At 32.0% G+C, this 12855-nt stretch overlaps 3 protein-coding genes across 3 annotated transcripts; 1 reads left to right on the forward strand and 2 right to left on the reverse strand.

Moving 5' to 3' along the window:
* Nucleotides 1–832: 832 nt before the first annotated feature.
* LOC112722130 (increased DNA methylation 1-like) lies at nucleotides 833–2560 on the reverse strand. The gene has a single exon (XM_025773100.1). The coding sequence runs from the start codon at nucleotides 2558–2560 to the stop codon at nucleotides 833–835; it is 1728 nt and encodes a 575-aa protein (XP_025628885.1).
* Nucleotides 2561–4590: 2030 nt separating this feature from the next.
* Nucleotides 4591–7624, reverse strand: LOC112723369 (beta-amyrin 28-monooxygenase). Its single transcript, XM_025774710.3, has 4 exons — nucleotides 7071–7624; nucleotides 5773–6200; nucleotides 5504–5691; nucleotides 4591–5051 (listed from the first exon to the last, which is right to left on the reverse strand). The coding sequence occupies exons 1-4, from the start codon at nucleotides 7610–7612 to the stop codon at nucleotides 4749–4751; spliced, it is 1461 nt and encodes a 486-aa protein (XP_025630495.1). The 5' UTR covers nucleotides 7613–7624; the 3' UTR covers nucleotides 4591–4748.
* A 3680-nt stretch (nucleotides 7625–11304) lies between these two features.
* Nucleotides 11305–11730, forward strand: LOC112722131 (uncharacterized). The gene has a single exon (XM_025773102.1). It carries the CDS (start codon nucleotides 11305–11307, stop codon nucleotides 11728–11730), a length of 426 nt encoding a protein of 141 aa, XP_025628887.1.
* The last annotated feature ends 1125 nt before the right edge of the window (nucleotides 11731–12855 follow it).

The following is a 12855-nucleotide window of genomic DNA, read 5'->3' on the forward strand; positions in this document are numbered from 1 at the left end:
TAACAACTTTTCATTATTGTCAGCTTTGTTATATGGATAGTCATCCATTTGTATTAGATTACATTAAGATATCTAGATCTTTTCTTTCTTGTATTTTTTACTGTCTTATTTTACTTGGATCGTTTCTTAAATGGAGTTCAATTTAGTTTTTACAAAATTAAAGTCGGCCAATTTTTCAATGAATTCAAACAAAAAGTTAATTATAAAATATGGGTAAAAGAAACTGATAAAATTAATAAACAAAAAGTAAATCAGTAAAATAAAAAAACAATCGTGGACCCAGACGAGACACTCGAAATTCTCTCTTTTGTTTACACTTTTCTTGTCATGATATTAAAAAAAAGTTCGGTAATTGTCAATCCAAAGAATTTTATACAACAACGTTATATGAACCCTTAATGTGTGTTGGATACAGTAAAGGAGTAAAGGAAAATAGAAGATAAAAAGAGACCCCAAATATGCAATCAACCTAAGGTTGTAACTTGTTTACTAATAAGCGAAAGGGGAATGCTAGGTACAATGAGTTTGTTAAATAATATGAACAACTACGAATCAAATAAAAACACACTACACCTCCAAATTAATCTTTTAAATTTTAATATTAAAATAATTATTTGTACACTAATAAAATGAACATCCAATATATCTATTATTTACATTGTTTAATATTTTTATTGTTTACCTATATTTTTCCTAAGCGAAAACAGCATATATAATAGCAAATGGATTTGACAAAACACACTGCGAATCAGATATAAAAAGTGAATGCAGCAAGCAATACTAAACATACACCATGGTCACTACTTCCAACTCCATGCAATCGTTTTAGACCTCAATACAGCATCAAAGGTTGCTTCAATGATTTGTGGCACAATGTTGTGTCTTGAAAATTTGCAAGAGGATAGCCTACACAGTAATACTGATCTGAGTGTGTCATTTTTGCAAATCCAAATGAGTTTGTCCAAGTTTCTACTAAATAAGGAGCAGCAGGCAATAGCAACCTCTCAACACCCAACTTAACCAACAGCTTCTCAAGCTGATCCATCAGAATTCGACACATTCCCCGGTTTCGATACTGGTCCCTGGTCGCGACAAGCGGCACTTCTGCAAGCTTTTGGCCATAAATCCTTGTGTTTGCAACAGAGATCACCTCATCATTCCTCTCTAGAATCACAGTGTAGAACCCTGTAAAGTTCATACGTGGCAGCAATGAATATCTGCTGAACATAATATCTGCAGCAAAGTCTCTTCCAAATACAGGATCTATGATGGGCTCAAAACACTCATGAATTATTCCAAGTGCGACATTTAGCTTGCTCTCCATTTCAGTAATGGTTCCATCGTCATCATTGTCATTAGTGCTTTTCTTGAGGCTCGTCAACAATGTCCAAGTTAGATTACCATCACCCACAGGAATTGGTTTTCCCAACATGTTATTCAGTGTCAAAAATATCTTGTGACAATCTTCATTGCAAAACCAATCGGTTTCCATGTTCAGAAAAGCAAAGCCTCTAGAAGCTAAACATCCAATGTGGAATCTGCGTTGACACTGATAACAAGCTATAAAATTGTTAGCCGAATGACTTTCCTCTCTACAAGAATCTTCTATGCATTTGGGACGGTTGCAAATTCTGCAAGAGCATGAAGGGCAGAACCAATCACCAGGGGGAACATGATCAAGGCCAATACATTCGGCGTGGAATGACGCCGGACAGTGATCACAGAGAAGAATGAAACCCCCCTGGAGACAAATTGAACAAATGGAATCATTTTCATGATGATGATCATTATCCCCATTGTTGTTAGCCTTGATCATCATCAATGCTTGTTTCTGGCAATCCAGCAAAGACCTTTTATCTTGTTCCAAGAAGATACTAGCAGAGGGAGGTTGACCTTTGCAACCGGCATGAGCCTGGAATTGAGAGAGTGTCCATAAAGAATCACAACAATGGCAGAAAATACCAGAACGAAACAGCTTCCCTCTCTTCACCAATTCTCCACGGCAGAAAACCCACGCCTCCTGCGCCACCACATTGTTGTCCATCAGCCAAGAAAGAATCGTTCTTGGATTCCGATTATCAGAAGAACTCCGTCTCCTTACTTTTCTTGCAGCATTAGGACTTTCACCAGAACGAGGACTTACTAAATTGGATACTTGCGTCTCCGGAAGAGTCCAATCTTCATCGTCACTCGGTTTCTTGCGTCTCCGAGGCCTACCACCGGTTACCTTGGAACTCGTTGGTTGTTCAGCAGAAGATGGTGATCCTTGCAATGAATTGGAACTAGATGAAGAATCTTTCTTTTTCTCTTCAATGCAGGCTTTGCATGCAGTTCTGAGAGAAATATAGGTCTTACCAGAAGGGGATTTGTAACGAAGTTCCCAGCGAGTTTTCTTGTCGCAATAAGAAAGGGTCCAACCCAACGAAACGAGGTGTTTCTTCGCCTTCAACCTCAGGTCAAAATCGTGTCTTTGATCCTTTGATTGGTACCATTCCACAGCACCAGGGCAATTCTCTCCTTTAATTCTGATATCAGGAGGGGGTTTACGAGTCAGTGACATTGTTTTAAGTAATAAAAAGGGACAGAGTAAATAAAGAGTACTATAAATAAATTTTATTGATTATTGATGGATTGAAAATTGTAAACTATAAAGGTAAAATTAAGTATATATAGAATATTGGCTTATGAAAGATAAATGTAAAAAGATAAGATAAAAATAAAATAAAATAAAAATTATAATTATAATTAAATTTGTATATTCTGTTGAGCGTAAGATATCTTTCTTATATTTTCTTCTAGCTTATTCTATTTATTAGCAAAAAAATGACAAAATCTATCTTTGGGCTGGTATATTTTTGATACTGCTCCTCCAGATATTACTTTAGTTTTAGATTTTGATTGTATGGAATCTTTGTCTAAGAAGATCTTGAGTAATTTTTTTTTTGTTTTTTTTGTAGCTCTTTTTGTTTTTTTTTTTTTGAGGTCGTTGACTCCTGGTCATCAAAAAATTTAAACTGTCAGATGATCTAATTTAATTAAAATAAATATAAATATTATATATAAAAATATTATCATATAATTAATTATTTTTTTATAAAAATTAAATTTTGTCTAACACATTATTTTTTAAATCGAGTTCAACTTAGTTTTCATGAAATTAAAGTCACTCAATTTTTTTTGATGAATTCAAATAAAAATTTAGTTATACAATATCGGTTAAAAAAAAGGTAAATTAATAAAGAGAAAGCAAATCAGTAAAATCGGTTTGTTTTTGCAAAAGATTATTAATAATAATTTTTTATTTTAAATAATTATATTTTATATATATATTAAAAAGTTAGTTAATATTAAATTTTAAACCATTGTTTCTTGTTCGTGGACCCAAGACATCTCTCATGCTCCACATTCAGACCCACTATTTTTAAATTTGAACTAAAATAAAATGATTTGCTCAATACAAATGTTAAAACTAATAATAAAAATTCTAATCAAATTTAAATATAATATTACTATCCTTTAACTATACTAAATTGTTTTAATATACTAAATAAAAATATTTTGTCATATTAAAAAAAATTAAAAAGATAAATAAAGTACTCATATTGTATTTTATTGTGAAACATATTTAAGATTTATTTGGACGTTATTTTTTTTAAAAAAATTAATAATATTTTTGTAAAATATTCTTTTTATAGAAAATAAAAATAATTTTATATTTAGATATATTATGTATTATTCCACCACTGCACGAGAACAATTTTCTCCTTTAATTCTGATCTCAGGAAAAAGTTTACGAGTCAGTAATATTGTTTCAAGTAATAAAACGAAAAGAGTACATAAAGAGAGTATAATAAAAAAATTTTATTGAGGGATAAAGACAAATTGAATCATGCATGAGTATAGATTTGCTGATAACAAACCTAACAATAGGCCTCTTGGTTGTGACTTGGGTAACAAAAAAAACTCTCTAAGAGTATGTCAATTATTTTTTATCATCCATATTAAATATACACTAACAATCCATCATCATATAAAATATATACATATTTATAAACTAATATTAATAGTTAATTTTTTAATTTTTACCTTTTTTATTATTGATAACTTGTAAATTTTATGCGATGTTTAATTATATGTAAACACATATTAGTTACTTATTAATTTGTTTAGATACGAGGAAGATTATTTTGATAAAATTTGGCTAATTTGATTTGGATGATTTTGTGCAGCTTGATGATTGGGTATTGTGCCGAATCTACAAGAAGAACAACACACTTAATAAAGTCGGCCAATTTTTGGATCAATTCAAACAAAAAGTTAGTTATATAATATCCGTAAAAGAAATTGATAAAATTAATAAACAAAAAGTAAATCAGTAAAATCGTTTTTTTTTAATAAAAAATTAATTAATATTAATTTTTTTAAAAAACACAATTGATTCCTGTCGGTAGATCCAGACGAAACACTCGAAATTCTCTCTTTTGTTAACACCAAGATTTTATTTTTGATCATGTTGTCATTGTTTTTTTTTCGTTTTCAGTTTATTCATTCGGACTCCATAATTTGTTTTATTGTATTTAAGCCCAAATGTTTGAATCGCTCTAACTTTATAGCTCAATGGTATTTGTTCACATTGGCCCGAACTGCATTATTACAGAGTACGAGGATGACCAATCACAGTAGCAGGTTCTTGTTTTATTGTACTAAAAATGAAAAAACAAAAGGTTTACTTATATCTAATAATTAATTTAGTAGGGATTGTGAGGATAAAGGCGAACTGGGAGGTTGTTTGTAGGCATGGGGAATGGATCAATGACAATTTTCTCATGAGGAATCAACATTTTCCATTTGAAGCGTTTCACCAAATTGTGGACGAAAACCATTATGACTAGGCGTGCATACTCGTTTCCTGGGCACATTCTTGGTCCTCCACCGAATGGCACAAATGTGTAGGGAGCTGGTCCATTTCCTTCGAATCTACTTGGATCAAATTTCTCTGGCTCCGGAAAATACTTTGCACTCTTATGTGTTGAATTTGCACTCCAAAACAACTACATACATAAATCACATCAATCTTATAATATAGGAAAGGTGGATTCTATAGTGCCATTTATTGTTGTGCCTAAATTGCCTAACTTACTTTTATAAGTAAAAGATAAAATGTAAAAAATAAAAATAAAATATTTAAAATTTATTAAATATTATTTTTTTTTAGTAAGTTAAGTACCAAGTCTTAGGCACCATAGCATTCAACTATAGAAAAATGCATGGAAAGATAAGAGTGTACACCCTAGTTAGGGTTTTAATGTAGAGGAATGCTAGGGAGGCCAGCAACTTTGTGATTTGTAGCCATCAAATGGTTTTAATGGTGTGAGATGAGTGTGAGATTTCATCCAATAGCTCACTTTTCTTTGCTGGTTACATGCTGGTCAGAATTTAACAAAGTTACTGGTTCTCTAGACTTTTCTTTTAATGTATATATAGATAGATATTAGCTTGTTACCTTCCATCCTTTTGGAATTGAGAAACCATTGAAGGTAAAGTCATGAAGGGCTTCCCTGAAACCTCCAGGAGCTATAGGAGTCATTCTCATAGCTTCACAAGCTACGTTCCATGAGTATCTCATCTTGTTGATGTCATTCCAATTCAACAAATCTCCTTCTAATTTTGATTTTCCTATTTCCATTTGCTCTGAACAAATTCCACATACATCACAATCTTATATACAAATAAGAATAATTGCCATATATACAAGCTTGATATATGGACTACCTTGATAGACTCTATCATATATGTGAGGGAACTCAGCAAGGTATTTGACAATTAAAGTGCAGGTAGAACTAACAGTGTCATAGCTTCCAAACAAGAGTCCAAGCATCTGATCAGCAATTAACCATTCATCAATCATATAGTCTCCATTTTTATTATTGCCGCACATGAACAACATGTGAGACAATATGTCTTGTGTTGGGGACGCATTCCCTTCACTTAGATCCACCTTCCTTTGCCTTATGATTCCTATAAGATCCTTCCTTATCGATTTGCTTGCTTTGATTGCTTTGTTGAAGTTAGTTCCGGGAAAGTCAATAGGCAACGATATCAACCCTGCACCCACATGCTTAAAATGCTTTGCCAGCTTTGTTACGTGCTTCTCCTCCTCAATGCTTACCAACAAACGATATGACAACAACAACGTGTACCTATATTACACTCCTCAATGCATACACCATTTTCAAATTCAATTAACTCATTTCTATTACTACAAATTTCATTTATTAAATTAAATAATGAATAAATAATAGTAACTACTCATACTAACTTATTTTCGTATAAAGACAATAGACAAAATTATCATCTAACTTAACAAAATAGGAATAATAGATAAAAATATACATAAATTTTTATATGATAGACAAATATACATTTTAATTTTTTAATGAGTCATCTGAATACACTAATATTAAGTTTTATTGTTATTTTTATCTTTTTATTTGAGAAACTTTTTCAACAATAGTAAATATCAGATGACTTTATGCATTGTATGATGTGAATTTTTTTAATGACACAGTAAAAACTAAATGATAAATTATTAAATTTATTAAATTTAAATAATTGAAAAAAAATTCAAGTGACATAAAATTTTCATTCTCCTTTTTCTTTTTCTAAAAAATGAATGTGGATAAAGAATTGCAACTCATAAATAGGAATAGTAATGTAGCTTGTAAATTTTTTTATTCAAATTTAACAAATTCAATAATTTATCATTTAGTTTTTATATATATGTCATCAAAAGGTTACATTACACAATGCACACAAAGTCATCATCTGGCAGTCACTACTGTTAAAAAAATTATTCATACCATAAAAAGATAAAAATGACAACAAAACTTAATATTATTGTGTAAAATTAGAATATACATTTGTTCACCATAAAAAAATTTATATGTATTTTTATCCATTTTGCCAACCAAATATATTATCCTTATACAAAGAGAAATTCACGTGAGTAGTAGTGACTATAAACGAAAGTGAAATTTCTAAAAATTGAAGTATGTTGATTAGGGTTTCACCTCTTGACTAAAGGGTATACAGAGACTTGAAAGTTGTGTTCCCAAAGGGAAGCAAAGTGGGTGTGTGCCATGGAGTCGACGACAGAAACGTAACGTTGGAGTGCTTGAGGCTTTATGAACTGAGGGAGCATGGTTCTGACCTTCTTGGCAGCATCTCCATTGGAGCTGGTGTCATGAAACGAAGAGGGAAACAACTTGTGCACATTGTCGGGCATCCACAGCCTCACCAGCTTGTTCTCATTCGAGAATAACAACTTGTTACCCTCGGCTCCACCCATCACAACCGTTGGTTCCCCTAACAGCGATGTCTTGAACAATTCTGATGAATACTTTGCCGTCCGGTCGAACACAAACTTCTCCGGCTCTCCTTTCCACCCGGTCGACAAGAACTCCAAGGTCTCCCCCATAATGGGGTACCCCATTGTCCCTGGTGGTAATTTCGGAGCGATAAATGGAAACACGTGACGGAACAAGAGGAATAGGAAGAGGAATAGAGAAAGGAAACAAACCCAGAGAAGGATGTTCATTATGATCAAGTACATATTTTAAGAGGATCGGAGGATATGTTGTTGCAATGTATTTTGGTCACCATGGCTATTTATATACTTGCACTGCCGCTAGGCCTCTTGTGGGGGCCACCTGCAACCACCACAACTTGGTCATTTCGGCAAATTAACCACCACATATCAAACTTTGTGGTCCTCTTGGGCAAATTTCCAAAACCAAACAAGAGAACAATATATACAAGAGATGGATGCAAGGGAAGAAAATACATTAGAATTTGTAAAAAGATATAATAATAATAATAATAAGGGAAGAAAATAAATTAGAATTTGTGAAGAATATAATTACTGGAAAGTTCTATGGTGACATAGAAGGTAGTAATTAAGAGTGATCAAGAGTTGACTAACTTATAAGAAGAGCACAGGTGGTGATACAATGGAACGCTTCAAAAGAGATTCAAACTGTTGCCGTCATAAATACAAGAAAGGTAATCATATCACTGGGATACTTCTTATTGTTATATAGACAAATTATAATATATATATATATATATATATATATATATATATATATATATATATAATTTATTTTACTTATATTCAATTTTTTTTAAAGTCTTATTTTAAAATTATTTATATTTTATTTAACTATAAATTTTATTAAATATATACAAATTAAAAAGATAAACAAAAAATTTATTAATCACAATTTATTTTTTTATGATTATATGATATCTATTAATATTATTTTTTTAAAAAATACTTGTAGTATATAATAATAGGTAAAAACTCACATACATTCGTCTTCATATAAAGTTAATAGTTGAAAAAATTTAGATGATATTTAGTCAAACTTATTAAATCATCTAGTGATTTTTAAATATCAACTTCACATAAAAATAATTGTATGTGAGTTTTCACTTATAATAATAGAATAATACAATAATATAAACTAATTAATAAAGTATTAAATTTTGAAAATAATAAAAAAATAATTAAATTTTTTTAATTATTTAATTATACTAGGTTAATCGGTTTGATCAATGACTTACTGATTGAACCAACCGAGTGACCTAGTTTTATATAAAATTAATAGTTTTATAATTACAAAATGAATATAAACTGATTTTGGGTTCACCAAGGACCTTTCGGATCTAGCGCTCTAATACCATGTCATGATACCACTCATCCCAAAAGTTTTAGTTGATGAGAAAAGATAACACTAATGGTTATATCTCTAATACTCCCTAAACCTCCATTGTACACATTATACAAATATTTCATTAGCTCCTCGTACTTTCCCTTGACTAAATTACCGTAATAATAAGGCACTGAAACAAAATGCATGACAAAATGTTGTGTATCATTACAACCACCACCTTCATAAAACCAAAACAAAACAAAAACACACGCGACTTCAAGTCTAGGTAGAGAATTAAACACCAAAAGAAATTATGGCCATTATTTATTGCATGATGGTTTGTTGTTTATAAGAGGTAGGTGGTCTGATCTAGTCAGCTTTGTGAGGAAAAAGACGAAGTGGTAGATGATTTGCAGGCACAGGGGAAGGATCAACAACGATCTTCTCATGAGGAATAATCAAAGCTTGCCATTTGAAGCGTTTCAGCAAATTGTGCAGGAACACCATTATTACTACCCTCGCATACTCGTTTCCTGGCCAAAAGTGTAAGAAGCTGGTCCATTATTTCCTTCGAATTTCTCTGGTTCTGGGAACTACTTTTCTCTTATGTGTTGAATGTGCGTTCCAAAACAACCAGTAACAATAACCACCAATTCAAATCATCACTACCTTCCATCCTTTTGGAATGTAAAGTCATGGATGGCTTCCCTGAAACCTCCACCTGCTATAGGGTTGATATATATAAGCAATCATCATCATTGTATGCACGTACGTGGATACAATTTACTGGAAAATTGGACAAACCATTATAAATTGCGTTCATATTTACTGGAAAATCAAGCTATTATAAAATTTATTTTAATTTTATTCTTCACATAAGAAAGGATCATTTTTTCGAGTCCCTCAAACAGAAGAATTAGCAGGAGTCATGATCTGTAGATACTTTGTGAGAAATCATCATTATTCTGGCGTGAACCGATATAATTTCTAATTAAATGCGATGAAGATTGATACAACTGAGTCACGGTCATAATAAAAGCAAAACCGATCCATGCATATGCTCCTCGTACCATGATTTTAGGAGAATGTTGTTACTCAATTTAATTTGGAAAGTATGAGTAGCCAATGGAATATTTATACAATGTATACAATGGAGGTTTAGTGAGTATTAGAGATATAATTATTAGTGTTACATTTTCTCATCAGTTGAAACTTTTGGGATGAGTGGTATCATGACATGATATTAGAGCGCTAAATCCGAAAGGTCAAGAGTTCAATCTTTGGTGAACCCCAAAATCAATTTAAACTTTTGAAAAGATGTTTATTATCGCTAGTACTCGGATGGTTATTCTAGATAATATGGGGATGTTCATTTTATAACTCAATAGCTCATTGTACAAATAATCCATTGTCTCTCTAGCGGGATCCAATTAATTTTTCTTCAAATGTACGTGATATTGCTTCACTTTAAAGTTTAAATTACTAGCACATGATGATTATTGGTTGACCTGGAATAATTTAGTCAGCATCGCTTATATATGACGATGAATATTGAAGATTAACCATACATGGAAAGATAAACACTAGAACATATACATACGTAGATGCACCTATATAAAATGTAGGTGAATACTACAATGAAGATGTTATAATTGTCTTTATGTGAAGATGTATTTTTTTTATCATTAGATGATGAATTGAAGGGTTTGATTTTGATATGTTCAAAAGTATTATCTTTCTCTAAAGTGTGGCCAAACAAATAAAGTACACTTTTAACACAAGACTCTTCATAAGAAGATGTTTTTAACATCTTCATTTGAGTAGGTGCCTAAAATGTAATATGCACCTATATATTAGATGTCAGTCTAATATCAATTAATATATATAATATATATATATATTAAAATATTTAAACTATTATTTTTATAATGGCAACAACTCGTATGTAACAAAAACAATTAAATGCCATAAGTTTCTACCTTTTTATTCATGTAACCGCATATAACAATATTAAATATTATTTGTGTGACTTTATTATCATAAATTCATAATAATGCTGGAATTAAGTGTATATATGCAAAGAATAAATTATATAAAACTATTAAATTAAAAAAAAGGTAAAAATCAATAAAATTTATTATTTTAATATTTTTAAATATTGTTAATTAAAAATAATAAATTCTGACTAATATAACATGCCTGTAAGTATAAAGGGTAAATGTGAAAGAAAATGGAAAGTAAAACCAAAAGGAAGATGGGCCAAGTAATAATTGGTTTTTGATTAGCATTAGCAGTACAGTTATGCAAATGCACCACCCACCAACTCTTTCAATGTACGCACTGACTCACACTAGTGGCAACAAACTGCTACGATATTTACCACCCTGAATTGACGCAAACACCCTTCCTTATAATGCGATACTCCCGAAACTAGTCTCCTCCTTTTCTAACAGAGGCCCGTTTCATTTTCGGCCGTTCCTTTTCGTGACCACCCACCGCAACCTCCGTGCCCTTTCTCGTCATTTCAGTTCCCCTCTCACTTATTTACTACAATTCATTCTCTCTTTCTCTCTCTATTTCTCTCTCGTTCATGGCGGCAGAAGATTCCAGTCCAGGATCGCCTCACTCTCTCAAACACAAGCTCAGATCCTCCCTTTGTTTATCATGTTGCTTCCCTCAAATCCTCCACCACCACCGCGTGCAGCCAAGGATTGTTCGGAGTGCCTCGCTTCACAGCAAGTCCCGCTCCAACGATTTCCCGCAAATCAAGGAAAAGTGCTGCAACTTCATCGCACGCATCGGCCGCCACCATCACCATCATCGCCGCCACTCCGCCGATTTCCACTACGACGCTTTCAGTTACGCCTTGAATTTCGAGGATGAAGCAAGCGATGACAGGTCCGTCGATGATCTCAGGAGTTTCTCAGCGAGGCTACCGCAGTCTCCGCCTCCGAAAGAATCTCCGGTCCCGGCCAAGACCGCATCCGCAACCGTGGAAATCGCCGCTCTTAGTTGATCTATAATGTAGCATCCAGATCTGAAAACGCCGAAGATAATTTCTGGTTGCAGTTCAGTGCAGCTTAAGCAGCCGCAGTAGTACCGGTTCAAAACCAAATCGCCGCCGCAAGAAGCTTTTTAAAGTAGGTTTTATTTTCTTTTCTTCCGTTTTTATTATTAGATTCCATAAATGTTGTATATAACGTCATTGTGAGATCCGCCAGCGGAATGAAAAACGTAAACAGGGATTAGATAAAAAGCATAAAAGTGAAAGGATAAAAGGCTGAAAGTGCGAAGTTGATGATGCTATGTGTTGGTACCATTTTTTTTTTCCTCAACTGCTTTGTTTTGTTACTATTGGATGATGCGTAGAACTTTGTATATAAATGCAAATATTGAAATGGAGACAATACCGGACAGATAGCTGAAACTCTGGTAAATGACGACGATATTCTTGTATCGTCATGCTCTTGTAGCGAATGATTAGAAGTATACTTTAATAGTATTACATTTTCACTCAAACTTAGTAATGTTATTTGCACAAAATATAAAAATGGTTGTTTATTTATAAGATGTTCATTTCATTTATTTAACTGTTTATTTTATTTTAGACGTTTATAAAATTAATTTTTTCGGTCTTTAGGCATTTATAAATTTAAGGTTGTAATAAGTGGATTAAAAAATATATATTTGATTGAGGACCTGGGCTTCAGCCCGTTATAACACAAAAATAAGAATTGATTGAGCACCCTAATTTTGTAGGGATGGTTTGGGTGACAATATTGAGAATATGCACTTTATCTACGGATATCCAACCCAACTCCACTTGATCGATAGGATTATTATTTATTAATTTGATTAGCAGTGGGTAAGATAGAATTTTGGTAGAATTTTTGTGTGAGTTAGATAGGGTGCTAGTTAAATCTCAACTCTATCCGACTAACTTACACCCTATATATGTATGTTATATAGTTATATAAAAATATGTTTTCATTCGATATTAAATCAAAGACCTCTCAATAAATACAAAAAATCTTTAATTACTAAAATAAGATTATTAATTGATAATTTAATATTTTTTTATATAAAAATCAATTTTATAAATTATTATTAAATTATATAATAATATTACATATTTTTTGTA

Source organism: Arachis hypogaea, chromosome 11 (assembly GCF_003086295.3).
Source record: "Arachis hypogaea cultivar Tifrunner chromosome 11, arahy.Tifrunner.gnm2.J5K5, whole genome shotgun sequence".
Taxonomy (NCBI): domain Eukaryota; kingdom Viridiplantae; phylum Streptophyta; class Magnoliopsida; order Fabales; family Fabaceae; genus Arachis; species Arachis hypogaea.